Here is a 19784-nt window from a genome sequence, read left to right as displayed (position 1 = left end):
AGAGACTTGAGCACTTTTCTCATATGTAGGAACTTCACTGCATTAAAAAAAGGAGCGGTTAGCTATTAGTCAAACGAGATCCGCTAATTAAGTGGAACACTTTTTTTTTTTCCTGCTTTCGATTAGGTTAAAGTACCCCAGCGCCCATCTCCCCTCTGCTCTCAGCTGCAAATAATTCTGATAATTTGGCAGTGGCAAAATTCCTATTCTAATTATGAGCCGTATTCTAATTCTGCAGCAGTAATTCTCTTTTACTACACCCCGAATCTCCTCTTGCTGCCTTTTTCTCAATGAAACACATTTATGTGCATCTCGCCATGCCAGAAATGGGGAAATGGGCTTTCTTATAAAAGCTTGAGATGTGAAGATAATTATGGAAAAACAAGGCAAGATATAAATCTGCATTGTATTGTAAAATATTTGTGGAAAACAGTATGCAAGCGGCCAAAGAGAATGATATCCAAATTGCGTTGAAATGATCTGTGGCTTTGTGGGAAAAGAGAGTGTTGCTTTTAACAGCATTTGGGGACTGTTGGTTTAAACAGCACAATGATTATTGATTATTAGGCTATTTATTATGTGCTGGGGGCATTTTAAGATTTAAATTTGGTTACATCACATCCAGTTGTTGACACACTAAAACATCAAGTTACAGTGAATCTAACTGATGCCACTGAGGCCTGAGCTGATGTGACCAAATTATTATGGCATACATTATTTTGCTTGCTGTTTCCGCAGTCCATGTTTATCAGTAGCTGATTGTTGTGGCATACTTATCACAACCAGCCTTCATTTGTGATTATGCACTGAATATAGCTCGGTTTCAAAGGTACATGTAGTTCTATATGAAAATGTGTAGCCATGTGAGATTTTGTTGTTCATATAGAGATATGGATGTTCTTATTACATGTCTGTACTGTTGTTCTCTTCTCTATGATAACTGCAAACGTTCAGAATAAAGGCCTGCTTGCATTCTGCATTTGCTTCAGTTCATCTGACATCAAAGCTGCACTCCTCACTGTAAAGTGAACGTTATCCGGTTGCCATCAGTTGTGTTAAACTCAACCCCGTGGAAAAGGTTAATAAGATATACACTTTGACTGTACCAAATCTTACATTATGCTATCAATCACCACAAACAGCTATTTTCAACCTATCACACATACAGACACAAACACTCCACTGAAGTACACCTGGGGTGAAATAAAGAGTCTCTGTTAGGCTGAAAGATCATGTTCATTTCTGTATCAATGCTTCAGAATACAGAGACATTAGACTCATACAAAGCAATTTCAGGATAGATCTTTATACAAACACTGAATGAAAAGAATCAGCTCTGTGCCGTCATGCTAGCAGTTTATTTATTTATTTTTTGTATAAAATTTTATAATAGTTTTATTATTATTATTATTATTATTATTATTATTATTATTATTATTATTATTATTATTACTGGGATTTCAAACAAAATATATTACAAATAATTATAAAAAAAAAAATTATACAATATATATATATATATATATATATATAAAAAAAAAAAAAAAAAAACACACATATATATACAAACACAAAAAAAAACAAACAAAAATAATAAAATTCATTATAAGATTGCTTTATCTGTGAAGGATACATGTAATGATGCCCTACATTTGGGATGAAATGGTTTATCTTATAGAGTCAGCATATGGTTCCTTCTTTTTTTTCTTTTTTTCCTTCAATTTATATATATATATATATATATATATATATATATATATATATATCTATATATATATATATATATATATATATATATATATATATAATCGCCTCTGGTTTCATTTTACTCCTACTTTAACACTTGTGACTCTATGTGTTCACTGATGGAGGGGGTAGAAAGTGGCTCTGGCACATTTACAAAACAATGTCTTTAGTCCAAATCAGAAAAAAAGTGACAGCAAATAACTTAATTCTGCAAATAAAGGGGACGTCCAGCTTTTAAGTGACTCCAGATTTTGAATCTGTAACTGAAGGCACAGATAGTTCCCAGGCTTTGCCTTACAGGCATCAGGCCATAAATCAATCCCACCCTACTGCCTGTCCATGCTGCCAAAACACGTGATGACCTGCTCCTCTGTATGCCACACTTAACACTGCTCTTATCTTACAGTTTTTTTTTCAACTGCTTAAACACATTTTCAAAACTTCCCCCCTTTTATTTTTTTTATAAACTTTACACACAAATCCAAGAATAGCACACACAAAATGCAAAATGCCTAACATCTCTTGCAAAATGAAGCACTGCATTCAAAATATCACAAACACATCTCAAAATAAATAATTTGTCTTATGTTGCAAACTTGAAACAAACGTGTGTGTGTGTATGCATTCTCCTCCCCACATGTTGTATCATTAAACATATTTGATTGCTTACAAACGGAAATTGCACATATCAACCAGCCACATAATCTGTGTTATCACTCATGTCCATAATACAAACATTGAGGGATGAGTTACAGGCCAAAGTGTAATTAGAGATTTGTTCTAATCACAAACCCTGACTGCCAGCAATAGCACAAATTTTAAAAGTAACATCACAGATGAATGCAACACATTACCTTCCTCATTTTTGTTTCACATTTCAAGTACATGCTCTCATGTCACACTTTCTTTAAAACAAACCTCAAGAGATGGAGCTATGGCAATAAAAATCAGTTTTGTGGCAATAACAGATTTCACATTGCATTAGACATTCTGTCTAGAAAAGCCAGTCTGCGCAGGCGGCTAAAAATACATCTGTTCATATATCATTGATACGTTCATTAGAAAAGGGGATACAAGTCAGGATTTATTTGCCGCGGTGGCATAATGCGGCTTGACAGGGATGCGTCCCTGACACATTAACCCTGTCTAGTGTGCCGTGAATATACAGAAAGGCATTTTTGTGTAGCTTGGATCTTTTAGTGATGTAGATGTTATATTTCATATATTAGCAATTGTGCTTGCATATTGCACGGAAACTTTGTATTACTACCACATCTCAGTTTATTGCCTTAAGATGAATTGATTGTTATATTCCTTATTCGTAAGTTGCACTGGACAAAATAAATTAATACATGAAAATGTAGAAATAACCCAATTACATGCAGTTATTTTAAACTTTCTCTTCATCAAAGAATCATGAAAAAAAAAAAAAGTGTTGTTTTCCACAAATATTTCATAAAAATAGTACATTGAGCACCAAATCATCATATTAGAATGATTTCTGAAGGACAGTGTGACCTGAAGACTGGAGTAATGTGTGCAAAAAATTCAGCTTTGCCATCACAGAATAATTTACATTTTAAAATCTAATAAAATAGACAACAGTTATTTCAAGCTGTATTATTTCAAAATATTACACTTTTTGTATGTGTACATACTGTATATGTGGTCAAAATTGTGAAAGCCTTAAAAACCTTAAAAATATATTTTACATGCACAGTTCCATACAAGGAATGATTTCTTCTCTTATTTAGATATCTAAATAATATAGTTATAGTTATATTATAGTTTTTTCTCCTTTCAGAAATGGATCATTACCACTGCACATTGTCCATAATCACAACTAACAAAAATAGCCAAGGATTTATGAACTAACCACAGACCTGTATTATGATGTGTTTTTAAGAAATACTGTCCCCAAAACCACATGAACATTCAAATAATTCAGTTCAATTCATGTTTATTAGTATAGCGCTTTTAACAATACATATTGTTTCAAAGCAGCTTTACAGAAAATTTATGTTTCTTACAATATAAGAAGATTTGGCATTTTTGTATTGCATTGCAGTAGTGACAAACATAAAAGTTTTTGGTCTTAATTGTGTAATATTCATTGCACGGTGACCAAATATGATAATGAAGTGATTGTAGATAGTATATACTCCATTAATAACAATCACACTCTTTCAGTCAGATGTATTAAATTAAAAAGAAAGAATTTAGTTTTTCAAATTCATTAATCTAAATGTGTGCACATTAAATCCTTGTGTGGGGAAATGGGGAAGCAAACCTCTATTTATGCATTTATTTTATTTATTTATTGTTTTGCACTGCTTACAGAATCACCCGCATGTATTTTTTTATTTTTATTTTTTTCAGATCTCAGCATCACAATCAGCACAGGTCTGCCGCTGTGTGCTGTGGGACAGGCGAGAGAACACGTCTGGCAGTGCGTCTCCTCCCGTCACTGCTCGGTTTGTCCTGCCGTCCACGTCCTCATCTGTCTCAGATCAGTCTGACCATTCTCCTGTTCAGCTTAATGTGGTTTCCCCGTCTATACCTTCATTACTGCAGCCAGTGGCTCTTCCTGCAGGCTCAACACATCCCCATCAACAGGTGAGACATACGTGACCCTCCTCACAAAACAATAATTCGCAAACACACAGTGTCAAGCTCATCATTATTCCAAACACACAAATACATGCAGAACTATTCCAGGAGAGGATATGCTGACCTTTACAAATGTCTACTTACAATAATTCACTGGAAACACACACTCATACGCACAAATATGCATGCAGGTGATTCATGCGCTGTTGTCGTATGTCATGTGTGTGCATTTATATGCATGCAAGCAAACGCACACACATGCACAGTCTTTTACAAGACTTGTCTAAACTTTAACTACTTCATGAGGGGAAAGTCAGTTGATTTTAACATGTGGGGGTGTGGGCCTTTAAGTGTGCATTATTTGGAAAGAATTTATCTTCTCTTATTGTGTGGACAACATTTCATCATAAACCCCGTGTGATACCACAGCGTGGTTCTATTTTGCATGTGGTGTTAATTTAATTTATCATCCAGGAGTCATTCAGTGAATATTCTTACGCACCAAGTTGTGTTGTTGCCAAACAAATCCGTTCATTAAATCGCAGAAAACGACTGACAGAAGATAAGAGGAATGCAGAGAAGGACAGATGAGGGAGAAACAAGTGGAAAACACAAAGCTGGGGTCATAGGCTCATGACATGTTCCACATGTCTGTCCATTTGTCCGCTGCGAGCGTTTCTCTACAGGGCTGGTGACCACAGTAGCGGTCAGAGATCAGCTGCAAACTGACAGCACACACACACTTGCACACCCCGCAGTCATTAGCGTCTCTCTCTCACTCTACCCCACGCACATTTCATTACCCCCAGCATTCTCACAAATACCACCCCCCTCCACTCCTACACACACAAACACACTCCAAAATCAGCACACAACCTTGCAGTGCCAAATGAGTCCCACCCGTCTACACAACAACATGTGTTCTGTGGATTTTATTGCACCACAAGCATGTGGAAAAACTCTTCATTACCAACACAGGTCCTGTTGTAAACGTTGGAGTGAGTTGTGTTAGGTGGCTAGATCTGTTGACGTAATTTACAGCATCCTAAAACAGAAAGAAAAAAAAAAAAATGTTTTGACAATGGAATACAATTAGAGATCTGATTCTGTCACATATAGAATAAAAGTAAATCAAATGAAATTGAATCTTGAATGCATTGTAATCAAGCTGAATATTGAGTCAAATCAAACTGAATCTCAGACTGAATAAAGTATAGCAAAAGTTGAATTGAGTTTCATTGAATCAAATTTAAATTTGACTATCAATCAAAAATATTATCTTAAAAATTAAACCTTAATAAAAAGAGATATAACATACAGTGAGTGTTGGAAAGTTTCACACGATTTAAATGCTTGAGAGAATGCTGGGAAATGGAGTAGTTAACATGTGCAGCAGAAATGGGCCGAACAGGTGAAATGAAGAGTGCAAATGATTCTCAGGTAACGGTAGAGAGGGATTAATGAGCAGAGAGATGATGGTAGATTAGACATGAAAGTTTATGTTAAAAAAAAAAAAAAAAAAAAAAAAAAAAAAAAAAACACCTTACACATCAGCATAAATTCTTAGATATTTCATTTTGCTGTTTTGTGCAAATGTTCAGCGACGGTTCTAGGATTTCATCCTCAGGGGGGCTTAGCCCTTGGTGAGAATGTGTAACAAGATGATGCCATTGCCTCTTTATAAATCAGCACCACTATATTACTATTAAGTCAAAAGTAGCATACCACTAAAACTGCTACCAAGTCAATATAAACATTTTATAAATGATATAATGATAAGAGATAGATACCAGTGTGTAGTAAAGTTCAAATTGCTACACATGTAGGCTACTGTTTGACTGACAGCCCTGCCTAAATAAATAAGTACAGTTATTGCTTTCATTATTTTTTGACCTATGTAACATTACAATACCAACAATTTGGATACCAGTGGAATTTCACAGTTCTTGACTGCAGTTTAACAGCAAATACTAATACTAGCCTAGCTAATATAAAGTTCAAACATTGAAGACAAGTAAGCAAGCGTTAGTTAACAAATAACAAGCAATAGCACAAATAAATGACAATGATACAAATGCAGTAAATAAATTAAATAAATACTGTAGTACTTGTACAGAGGGCCTGTGAAAACTGTATTACTATATGAAGAAAATACACAGATAATAGATAATGTAAAGCTAATAAATAACCTAATAAAGCTACAAAAGTTGTTTAGTTGAGAGCAGTGAGTAATCCTCTCTTTTCCTTTTGTTATTTGATTAACATTATTTTCATAGGAAACGGAAGGTATAGAGTATGTGGTTGTTGTTACTTTAAGATCTAATGCACAGATTTGTTTATATTGACACACATCCAATATTTTCACATGGATATTCATTAAGAACTTTTTGGTATTTGCATACTGTCTGAGACACACACAGAAACAATTTGTCACGGTCTGAGATTACAGCATTGCGATCTCTTTCATGCCATATTGTGCTTGAATGGCTTGAATCACTTGAATGTGACCTGACAAGACTTAAATATATGTGAAATGATAAACTTTCTTTAGGAAGTAGCACTTGTCCGATTGTTCAGTTATAGTTTTAGACAGATGGGTGATCGAAGCACCCCTAAAAAGGGTATTTAACTGCCCTTACCAATGTTTTAATTTAATTTTTTTTCTTCCCTTTTTCCAACTTCATTATTGTTATAAATGCATAAACAGATAACTCAGGTTTACTTTACATCCTGCCTAACAACAGTGCATACTGTAATTTGGAATTACTTTAGTTCACAATAATTGTCATATGCAAATTTCTCATTTATTTTGTATTTGATTATCTTTTACGTTCCGCTAAATCAACTCATCATGTCTCTCTCTGGGCAGATTTGGGTTGAGTGCGCACACGGTGGATCTGGTCTATCAGGGTTCGCTGCTGTCTACCCTGGAGGAGGTTCTGCTGGTGCTGCTGGGCCCCCTGACCTTGAATGCAGCTACGCTACTGCTGCTCCTGATCAGATGGGGCTGTCAGCTAACGTTTGGCTCACCGCCCTCCTTCCTGTCAAAGTTTATCATGGCTGCGGCGGTGTGGACATTCCTGGACCCTCTGGCGGTCTTTGCTGTGGATGCCGTCCTGGGGGTAAGTCACTTAAAATAACGTGGACACTTCTGCACTGTAAATAGAAGTTTCACATTATCTTAGCAAAGTCACTTTACAAATAAAACTGAATGTGAGGGCAAGGATGGGATAGACAGACTGTAGAGAGAAATGATTATTCAGGATTATAGGTGTATGTTTGGTTGGAAATGTTAAATATTATACTATACATAATGCTGAATAACAATACTCCGTATGTATTTAAAATGGTTTTAGTGTTCCTAATGCTTTTGTGCTTTTACATTTAAATGGAACAAATTATGGGACAAACTACCTTTGGTTGCATTTATTGCGGAATTTGTGACTGAAATGGGCCGAACTGAACATGGCAGAGTTTTTAAATTTCTACAAATTATGTTTGTATATTTATGTTTTATGTAGGTGAGAAAGTTGTGAATTTGTGAAACGTGTTTTGTTTGGTCAGCGTCTGTCCTACAGTGCAGAGGAACCGTTAGCAGATGCTGCTAAGCTGTACTGGCATTTCTTTCGGACTGAGCAGTCGGGCACAGCAGGCATCATCATCACACTCTTCTTGTACGGGGTCCACAGCATCCTCTCCTTCACCTTCATTTATGTTTACTTCCTCAGGTATAGAAATTTAAAAACAATCTAACAAACACAAAATCAAAAGTATGTCAAATTTATTTGGAGTTGTACTAATGTTTCACCTGTAATTTGTAACATGCCTTTATGCCACTGCAAATCATTTTACATTTTGCTTAACTTCGAGCAGCCACTTCTGCAGCAGCCTTTGGTTCTGGAACTATTTTTCCCAATCATTTACACCAAATGCATTTTTAGAACATTTTTCAAGAACTTTAAATCTTGAACTAAGTCAAAGTTTAATTCAGAGTCTTGAACTGAACACAACTAGCTCTGAATCACACTGCAGAATTGTGCAGTACTTGTAGTAGTGGAAATTAAACACTTCATTAAACACTAAATCATTTCTAGATACATTTTGGTTTAGGAATATAATTCTCTCTAGGAGTGTCATCCTGGATGAGCTAAGCAAAGTTAAGTGGGAGAGAAAAAAGCACCTGATGAAATGAGCACAAGAAGTGGCCGCTAGAAGATCTTTTCCTCTGAACAGACGTAATTCAGGGCATTTATTTTATAGGGGAACTCACCTGACCTTGACGAGACATTCTTCATTTGCCAGTTTTAATTGTACAAGAGGGAGAGAGAAAACAGAAGGCTGCTTGCAGGGCAGCCAAGCACGTCAGCAGAGGGATATATTAACATACAACATATATACCACACATTTATATTTAACAGAAAGCAACAAACCTTGTGTCATAAGTGTAAATGACTTGACATTTAGGTAACAGCAGTGTTCTGAATTTGTATATGGTAGGGTAAAGATGCTGATGTTGAGAGAAAAGATGTAAAAAAGGTAAAAAAAAGAGGGATGTAAGATGAGAGGATGAAATTATTTTGGCACAAGATTTATTTATTTATTTTTTTTGCATCCAAGCAATAAATGATGTCTATCTTCAGAAAAGGAATTTCACAATAAGAACCAAAATGCAGTTTTCTCTTTGCCGTTATTTTTCCTGTCAACTTTAGAGTATGTGTGTGACCTTCCTTGTGGAAGTGTCAAAAGTGTCACAACACTGCAGTCCACACAATTCAGAGTCCGAGATTATGGCAGTGTATTTTTGGACAGGGAACCCCTGAGGGACATCCAGCCAATGAAGTCCTGTCCACCAGCACATAAGCATCATAAACAGGCCCTATCAAGAGCTTTCTGCTCATTACCGTCATCTGACAGCCAAGTGTTGATGTAATGCAATTTGATTTAATACTCTCATGAAATTAAAGAATAAATAATCAGAGAAATGACATGAAGATGAGCTGAAATCACCACAGGGTTTGTTAATATGCATGACAGACGTAATGAACATTGGGGTTTATGATTATATTACCAGGAACCAAATTGTGATGTGTTTTACTTTTTTTTTCTTTGTTCAAATTGAATGTTACTGGGCAAGAGAATGATGCACAAAATCGTATTAACCAAAAATGGAAAACCTTTGATTTTAAGGCTAAATTTGGACCAAGAAGTCAAGAAATGCATGTGTCAGATATAGATATGGAATCGACTGTTTATGGATTTCTTTTCATGTACCATCTCTCTTTTGAATATTTAGGTCTTTAATCACACAGACTGTAGCTTTAAGGACTGGAATTTAAACAAAGGACTCAAAACTGTAACAACCTGATTTTTCACTAATCAGTGTAGAATGGTCTCAGAGAAAGAGCTTTCATCTTATTTCTCAATGGCTGGGCTTTTATCCCACACTGGATGGACGACATTAGGTGTCAGCCGTAGAGGCGGGTGATGTCTCATGCCAGTGCACGGCTCTAGGATGGCAGGGTTGGCGCGTCTAACATGGGTTAAAGCTGAAGGGTGGCTGTGCTGTGTGAATGTAGGCCAGCAGTCTGATTGTGAGTAGGCTTGTGCGTTTTTATGGGTTATCTGCTTCTATTCACTCTGTGGAGAGAAGCACTGACACAGTGCCTGACCTATTTCTAAAATAACGCCTGAGGCTACACGTATAGATAGAATGAACTTTTATCCGTTTTTAATTACATTTTAGCAAGCCCTGATTCACTCCATGCGAAACATGTTTTGCTTTCTTTTTTTTCTTTTTTTTATTCCGTTTGTCAGAAATTATATAAACACAATCAGACATCTGATGTGGGACCACAGGTGAACTTGTTATTTTGAGGTGAATAGTGGCACAACTAAAGTGTCTGTTTCAAAGCAGCGAACAGTGAATGAACCGATCTCGTCTTCAACATCTGGTCAGTTGAAAGGCATTCAGGCTCACAGTCTCATTGATACTGAAAGGCAGATACAAGAATGTGCTAGTTCTCCTGGTTCTTTGTTTGATTCCTGATCCTTAAATTTCTTTGTGTTGAAATTTTGTCAGGAATATTTTGTTACAGACAATTTTAAATGGTTAATGGCATGATTGTTCTGTCCTGTTTCCATCTTCATAGTTCGGTATCTAAAACACTTGAAAAACTAAAACCTGATGGTTTATGGGATGTCTTAGTTTTTCATTCATAGATTTATATAACATTGGAAAAGTCCTTTAACTGTTGGCTAGACAAAACTGACAAACCCACATTCTCTGGGCATTATTGGACTGCTTGTACACCTTGTCATTAAGATTTATTTGGATGTCTTAAGTTATAATAGAAATGTACACATGAAATGTACTTACAACTGTTATTGCTGCATGAGCAGGCTTTTCTGATAATGGTACAGTGCCATTAGGATCAAATTGACAGACAATCACCCTCATACAAATTCTAAGAAATGTGTCTTAGGATGAGCCTCCTTCTGGGTTGTTTGACGCAGTGTTGTCATCTTGGGCCCAGGCTGATGTTTTGAGTAGGTGGGCTAAGTGCAGGTCTGCAGAGTTCTACTGAAAGCATATGATGAGGTGCACCTGAAGCTATGTCCAGACAGCACATTTGGAAATGTTTGATGAATAGCAATGGACATTTCTCACTTTAATTTACTTAGGGTCCAGATTTGGGCCTGAGAGTGGCAATGGAGCATTCACAGTGGATGTTTAGGACAGCCTTCAATACTCATAAAGACTACAAAAGAGCACACAAGCTACCATGACCTTAGGAGTCTATCTGGTTGAGGCCATCAAACTGCCTTTTTTTTTCCTTTTTTTTTTTCTTCAAGGCAATGAACATGCTTATAGAGTGATGATAGCGTTTACTGGAAGAACCTTTCAGGGAATGACAAAGTTGGAGACATCTCTGGTTCTGAAACTGAGGAGAAGGCGTCATCATCATGGGCCTCCTATGACCATCCCAGATTCACACTGTTAGCAAATGAAGAACCTCCAGTTATTATTACACGAATGATATTAAGACATAACACACCAAGCCGACCTCCATTCAAATCAGATTTCTGGCTGATTGAACATGTTGAATCACAGTGAGAGAGATCACGCTCAGCCTTTATGTTACAATCTCTTCTATGAAAGAGATGGTATAATATAATGAATATCATGTTATAATGAGCAATAAATATAATGTTACTAAAACATACAAACATACTAAAGTCTGATTGCTAAAGCAAGTGCAGATGGTGTTCTAAATTTCCTCAGCCTGAAATTAGTGTAAACATGAAATGAAATGTGAATATACATTGGACTATTTGCTTCCTCATCAGTTTTGCCAACTTTAACTTTGTAAGTTTAACGCAAGATTTATAAACTTTCTGGCACCTTTAGTGACTTTTCCATCCAAAGAAGCCAACTGTGTTGATTGTGGCAGATGGCTAGGCCAGAAAGTTGTTCTTGAGCACCCTGCAAAAGCTACAGCTAATGGCCAACTAGCCATTGATGTGAGTGGAAATAACTGAAACCTTCTTGGACAACTGAGACTTCTGAGACTTGTCGGTATAGCCCCACAAGCCCTAGGTTGGTTCAGTGAGTGGCCGAGAGGAACAATGCATTCAGTTAACAAATTCAAACAAATATAAAGTGCTTATAGTAGGCAGAATGTAAATACTGTACAATGTAACAATGACATGAAAGAGCTAATTAGCATAAATGCATTTTAGTGAAATGTATTAATATTTTATGCAGGCTTTAGCTCCATTGAAAGTAGTTGGTCTAATTTCAGAAGACCTGGTGACCTTCCACTGATGTCCACGTCCCCTTGAAACAAACCAGGGCTGCCACCAACACAATGATAACCTGACCCCACTCCTACTGCCCCACTAGCCTGACTTTTACTTTGAAAAGCTAATCAAGGAAAAAAAAAAAGCTTGTCTTAGGCCCATACACATGGAGATTTTTATGTTAGCTGTATACATAAAAATTTGTATCATAACAGCGTTTCGCCCAGACGCCACATTTCGGGATCCTGAAACTGCTATTTTGTGAAACCGGGTCTCAGAGTGGATAAATATGAAAACGACACCTTTATGTTTTTCATGTGTACAGCCAATCCGTATATTTTGTGAAATGATGACGTCATCACCCCACATCTCGACCCTAGTCAGACATTGCTATGTCACGTAACAGCAACAACAACAACAACAATGGTGGACTACATGCTTGTGTTCGTGCTGCAGAACTTCTGAGCCTATTAGCTTTTCTAAATTTACTAGCTTTTCTTGTTTTTGTGTTGGGTTTGTATACAGCATGCAATGTTTATAGGATAGGAAAAGCTCTGGCTTTGTGTGGATGAGCCCTTAGTCATCTTAAGCCAATTATTGATTTAAATCTTTATTTCAAAAATACTAAAGTTCATCATGATTCTACATTGTTTATTATAAATCCCTGACATACAATAAAAAATATGATTTTGAATACATATTAATTCACATTGAGACATGTACTAAGTATATAATAGAATATGTGTACTCTGGCAATATATATATATTTTTTTCACTTTGATCATAAATTAATGGGTTGTCGTCATTCATGCATACTAAAGTCATGTGTACATGCCATAGCAAAGCAATCATCACGCTCTTTTTTTCCCTTGGTAGAACGATGCATCGTTACATTTCACAAAGGCATACTGCTTTTCATCCTTTTCATGGTAGATGTTTCATTTTCTGGAGTGCTTATTACCCTTATCAACAAGAATAACCTCTCCTCAGCCGAAGTTCAAGACAAATACAATATTAACAAAACCCAATCTTTTTGTCACCCCCGCTGATGATTCGTGCACTGACTATGAGTGATGTCTGAGAAGGTGCCAGCTTAAGACTCAGTATCAATAACCACACTGTACTGGTCATATGACTCACAACTTCCTCACCAGACATAGATTCAGATACCTTTATAAGCTCAGCTTCTTTGAAGAACATTAGGGTCTAGGTATGATCTGAAGAGACAGCCTTCCCACAAAAACACAAGCAAACAAGCCTCCTACACTGCCTTTAGAATCCAACATTCAATGCACCTTCTCTGTGATGAGTGAGAGAGGAGGCTTTATTTGATATTATTCAGAAGCTTAAGATTATAGAGGTCCAAAACGTCTGTTCATTCCAGCTTTTACTTGAGTAGAATGTAGGGGAAAAGAAAATTCCAGAATTAGTTAACAAAGGTGTCAAACCTAGACTAGAGTCACTTCTGTTTTGCCGGTTGACATTGATGGGTCAGGCCTGCTTTTCTGCCGAGCTGAAGCTCATCAGAATTTCACTCTGTTGGAAAGGTCAGATGAGCTGTTCGTCAGACGTTAACAGCCTTGACAGCAAAATGACCAGGATGTGACAAGGTGGCATAAAACACATTTTAACTCTGAACCTCTATCCTGCAATTTTGTGACAAACCAAGAAATAGTTTGCTGATCATCAGGTCATCTTTACATGCCCTCCATGCCATTGAAACCATTTAATAGTTGCTAAATTCTAATAATATGTGAGAAACATATTATTAAGGTCTCTCAAATATAAGTCATACTTGTGTTTGTTTTAAAAAAAATCACCTTTAGGAGCAGAAGACCAAGATAAACATCACCAACACCGAATGCCACTGGTTCCTTCATGTTACATGACCAAATAGGATTTAATACATAGTGTATTTTTGTCTGTTTTTTTTTTTTTTTTTTTTTTTTTTTTTGAGCTTGGTGCTACAGTATAAATTCATTATCCTGCTTAACATTTCTTAACCTTCTTCTTCTTTTAAAACTTCACAATGATGGGAGACTATTAGATATCTACCAGCGGCTCCACAGCACTGAGGGAGCATTCTTTGTTCCACATGACATGGAGGTTTCCAACCAGGAGCTCAATTACATTGTAAAGAAGGCAGAGCAATGGAGAGGCTTCAATGGAGAGAGACGCAAGGTAAGTCTGAGGAAGTTCTTACCTGTTTATGGTGGTAACAACCAGCACTGAACACTGGTCGAGAGAGAATATCTTTTTGCATCAAGCCGATCCAGCATTCACTGCATTCACACACAAAAAACAAATTAATCAAAGCAAAACTCAACTCAAATCTTATTAACTTAATTAAATTAATTTTTGAAATAAAGGAGATGGGCAAAATGGTAGTTGATACTAATCCATCAGATTGCCTCTGCAAAAGATTTCTGTCTGTTTGATGGCTCATAGATGCCCGCTAGCATTTGTGAGTCAGAAAGCCTTTGTGATGGTTTTCAGAAATGGACTGTCACATTGAACTGTTCACTGAGCTTTCTAATATGCATTATAATTAACATAAAATGGAATCAAAGGATGTAACATTATTATTTCAAATCATTCTGTTTTCTTTAGTTACATTTATGAATGCCAAAAATTTGTCACAGAGGTTTTTAGCTAGTCTAATTAGTTGGGGCTAATTATCCAAAAAGGAATTTGGCTTGATTAATCCACGGAAATCAATTTCCAGCAATATTTCATTAAGAAAAAAGACTGCTCAATCAACAGTGGCACGCATGAGGACACACACTCAACACGCACACACTGAGTTCACAACTTGGGTGGCGACTCCTCTTTTAGTGCTCTTGATGAAGAAATGTTATTGGTTGTCAAACAAGTCATTAAAAAGGAATTCTGCAATTCCTAGCTCAAATCGTAGACTTTTGCAAATCATGTTATTTTTGCAGCCCTTTGCAATGACCCTGTTTATGTTTTAGATTCAAAAAGTACTGCTACAGCTGTGGAAATATTAGTAATGAAGGTGCTGCTAATTGGATGCAGTTGTTTAGATTGTAATTAAGAAAACAGCATCGTTTAGCCAACACACTCGCAGAATCTTTTTCCTGCTAGAGCGGTCTCCATCCCAGAACTGCAGTCATAACCTCCTCTCTCATATTGGCCCTAATTTGCCGTTATTGAACTGATAAAATGCTAACACATTAAACACATTTGCCAGCATGATGAAAATTTAGGGTTATTGCATTTCACAATTTTTTACATTATTCAGGCTGACGATTTTTTCATTTAAATAAGACGGGCTAGGCCATTATTTCATAATTATTGTGGCAATTTCTCTATGCAAAAAGGGTCACTTTCCCAACTCAGCAAAGACATATCCCTATTAAACTAATTTGCCTACATGCAAATTTTTGTCATTTTTCCCTCATTAACTATTTATCAACACAGTAGAAAAAATATATGTTGGAGGGGAGGGAGCAGCCAGACAGTGCTGAAACTAATATTTTGCAACTCTAATGATTTTTTGCATCCTTAATTAGATAGAATATGCTTGATATGATTAGGTCAGGATATAGTAGTTTTCATTAAAAATAGATTTCAGAAACTGTATTCCAAATGTCCCCTCACAATTAAATAATGAATCCAGCACATTCCTTATTATGGACCCAATTAATATCGCTGAAAGAGGCGTGATTTTAATAACAAGAGGCCACGAGGCCTTCATTAGCAGAGAATGGGGGTGGAGAGAGCATAGAAAACATTTACAGGTACAGACAGAAAAGTTTTAGCAGCTTGTGTAATGCCTGTGGCCAATACTGTACATGTGCTGATCATTGCGAATGAATATTACAATGTCGCAGAGACATACTTTGCCTTGGCCTCAGCACATCAAATACCAACGAAATATCATCATTACAATAAATATAATTTATCATAAAAAAGAAGAAAAAAGTTTGTTTTATGCATTGCGAGTATTCAATAGCATTTAAAACATCAAAAAGTGACAGCAGTGTCCTGCTATACTTTATTTAAAACTGCTAGACTATATCTTTTTTCTAATGTTTGTACAATGCATGCAGATTTTATGAGCTCATATTAATTAAGATGGAATACTACTTTTATTTTTTTTTAATTTTTTTTTAAATTATTATTATTATTATTTTTTTCAGACCATGTCATCATATTAATGGACGGCGAAAAATAAACAAATAATAATAATAATAATAATAATAATAATAATAATAATAATAATAATAATAATAATAATAATAATAATAATAATAATAATAAATAAATAAATAAAATAAAAAAATACAATTTGTCACTAGCAGATATACTTGGGTTTTACTCCGACACTGACCTAAATAAACATTCAAAATACATTTTTACCTAAATCAGTTTCCATGTAATCTGTCATCTGTCCTACAGTATATTAGCTTATTAAAGCTAATAATTTGCTAATTTTAAGTAACTTGATTCCTTATATAAAGCACATTTTTCTTTATAGAGTAAAAAAAAAAAAAACATTCTGACACTAAAACAGTTATGGGTAATTCATCATTAATGTAAGTTTCTTTTTCCAAGCACTACAACAATAAAACAATCCACAATAAATAATTTTTCACGTGGCCTGGTTTTATCATTATCAAAATCTGTATGGTTCATGGGGCGATCATAAAAACTAATCTGATTTTTTACTCTTTAATTAACTTCCTATTACAGCTTATTTCCTTCTTGGCCATGTGATCAGCATTATTACATTATTAACATATTGTCATACTAGCATTCAGAGGCCTCTGAATAAAAATAAACACTTGCACATACAGTATGGTTGGCTACATTGTAGGTTGTGGGTCTTTTCCTGAGAAACATTTCTATTATGGTGATTACAACCACATAGAGTTTATGTTCTAACTGCACTCCTATAGTGTGTAGCCTATGTCTAGCGAAGGGGCCTAAAGTCAAAGTGTGTGGATAATGAGCTCATTAATTATGTATAGGCACTGCTGCAGATGGACCTCATTAATTGCGTGCCGTCACCTTCTTGATTACTGTACCTGGAAGGGAGGTGCTAATGTCTGCCGTGCTTAAGCAGGTAACGCAAACTGTTTTGTCACCGGCTGTGTGACAGTGACAGAGGAGTCCGGCGTCGCCGTAATCTTCTCCGTAATTCACCAGAACGTTACGCTAATGGCTGCTGATAGCCCTGGAGATGTTTTCGCTACTGAATCGCATCGAGATTTGCGCTCTGTCGTGCTATTTGTCTCCACATGTCTCAGTAATGTCTTTCCACGGGCTGAATTTAAGGAACACCCTAGGTGCTTTGCAAAACAACTGACAGGGGGCCCAACCTGTCGCAGGAAGGAGAACACACACATTGAAGATCTAATGACGGGCAGACTGCCGCTCTCTTCCTGTGCGCCCCCCACCACTCATCTCTCTCTCTCTCTCTCTCTCCATCTGTAATTATTAAGACGGAGTTACGTGGGACCTTTTCATGCTGTTGCTTTAGTCCAACTCTGTGACATCAAACTTTCTCTCTCTACAGTTGCCTTTGTTCAAATGATTAAATATTGTCACCTATATGCAATATTTAGGAGTCGGAAAACAAATATTCCTTTCACAATTATCTCCCTACCATTATGCTATACTGTTGAAATGTTTGTGTTCAGTACGAGTGATTTATTTGTAATTACGTATTTTACCAAAATGCAATTATGCTGCGTTGCATTAAAGGAATAAAATACATTTTCATTGTATTTTAATTTAACTGTTAAATTGTGCTGTATTTATGATAAAGCAGAAACAAATAAATGCAGCCATGTTAAGCGTAAGAGACTATATAAAAAAAAACAAAAAAAAAAAAAACACTGTATTATTAAATACCCACACATTTGATAACATTCATTTACTAAAATTTCAAACATTGATCTTCATTATAATAAGATGAATTTTGAGGATTATTTTGAGTGCTTCACTGACACAATTCAAAATTCCTGCTTTTCCTGGGAATCAAACCCAAAAAGTTGTCATTAATAGCTTTATTAAATATGAAAATGAAACATTTGTTTTACTATTTTTTTTTTTTCTTTTTTTTTTTTTGGTAGCTCCACATACAATTTATGGCTTTTCCCGAAATGATCAGCTTTAGTTCACACCTACAAAAGCTGACTAGCGGGCCATGACCGGCAAGCTCCGGAGACACTGTCAGGCAACAATGGGCCTGAAAAAGCCCTGGAAAAACACCCAAAACAGGAACATAAACACTGAAATAAAGGAGGGAAGCTTCCCAGAATCTGCCCTGATATAGGAAGGGTCACAGGAAGGCACCTGCAGCCCTACCCCCTCCACTCCGCTGGCCTGTTTGCTTGCATTAGTTCTGAAAGCCGCTTCTTCAATTACAGGAGGCTATTAGTGGACAGTGCACAGAGGCTGCAGGGCCCCAGGCTATAGCGGCACAGCCACACAACAGAGCTCAATACGACATGACTGCAGAGGGGACACGCCTGCCATGCAGAAAAGGTCAACGGCTTTCGGTGGGCAGCAATGTGTGAAAGTGTTGCAGTCGCACAATGGTTTGGGAAGAGAGAGACACTAGTCTGGATTTGCGTGGAAGCCCCTCAGATTGTTCTTGGCTAATTTATTGCTTTGGTGTGTTTATAAAGCTCGTATCTCATTCAACATCTTCAGCTTGGTCACTTTTTTTATGGTCACGGTTAAGTCAGGATTCTACAATGGATGGGTAATCTGTAAAAACAGAATCTAAGCAAGTGAGCAAGAGTTAGTTCACTCACACGATCTGAAAACATGGCAGCACTATGATTGTTTTTATACAGCACTTGTTTTCCACATACCAGGCTGGACGTTATTTCTATCAGAGATGGACGTTTCTTTTAATTTTATCCGAACATATTGCATGCGGTCAGCTGTCAAAACAATTGCAGCTGGGAGTTTGAAATTGAGTCCACATGTTAAAACTCATATAGATCTTGTAATATCTCTCTCTCTCTCTCTCTCTCTCTCTCTCTCTCTCTCTCTCTCTCTCTCTCTCTCTCTCTCTCTCACTCTCACATAATGTAAAACAGAAGGAACAACTTGGATGGTCAGTAAGTCAGTGAACATTGTTTAAAGTTGCAGCACAACAGGGATTTGTGAGAATATCAGGTTTTTAATATCTTTTTTTTTTTTTTTTTTTTTTTTTTTTTTGTCTGTGACCAAACAAAATGAAATTGTTTTTAGGCAACAACTTCAACTGATTGTATCTCCCATGCAACGGAGCCTGAAAACAGAGGTAGTGTATTGCTAAAACAACAGTCAATTAGAATTAGGCAGATATATGGGATAATGCATGGCTAGTTGTGCATTAAACGATTTTAATGCACAACGTGGAGGCTAAGAACCACCCGACGCGATGGGTGCCAAAACAAGCTGGAATCAATACAGAAGAACCATTATTTGTTTTTGGTTTTTTATTATAGACTTGTGTCTAAAAACACCATGTAGCTATAGTAAAATCACTGTAATGTACAGTCATGAGTGCTTATTGCTTTAACAAAGTGTTAAGGTGAAGAAGGTACATTTTTACATTTGTGAGCAGAATATTCATCACACTCGTACAATTCGTAACTATTTTA

General features: G+C 36.3%; 1 protein-coding gene across 1 annotated transcript in view; it reads left to right on the top strand.

Moving 5' to 3' along the window:
* Positions 1-19784, top strand: part of LOC109066497 — a 107541-nt gene that overhangs the window by 71113 nt on the left and 16644 nt on the right. The window contains exons 16-19 of the mRNA XM_042752059.1: positions 4126-4362; positions 7226-7478; positions 7921-8084; positions 14178-14337. Of these exons, the coding sequence (XP_042607993.1) occupies positions 4126-4362; positions 7226-7478; positions 7921-8084; positions 14178-14337 (814 nt within the window). The remainder of the gene's footprint in view (positions 1-4125; positions 4363-7225; positions 7479-7920; positions 8085-14177; positions 14338-19784) is intronic.

Source organism: Cyprinus carpio, chromosome B24 (genome assembly GCF_018340385.1).
Source record: "Cyprinus carpio isolate SPL01 chromosome B24, ASM1834038v1, whole genome shotgun sequence".
Lineage (NCBI taxonomy): Eukaryota > Metazoa > Chordata > Actinopteri > Cypriniformes > Cyprinidae > Cyprinus > Cyprinus carpio.
This window is presented reverse-complemented; position numbering and strand designations above follow the sequence as displayed.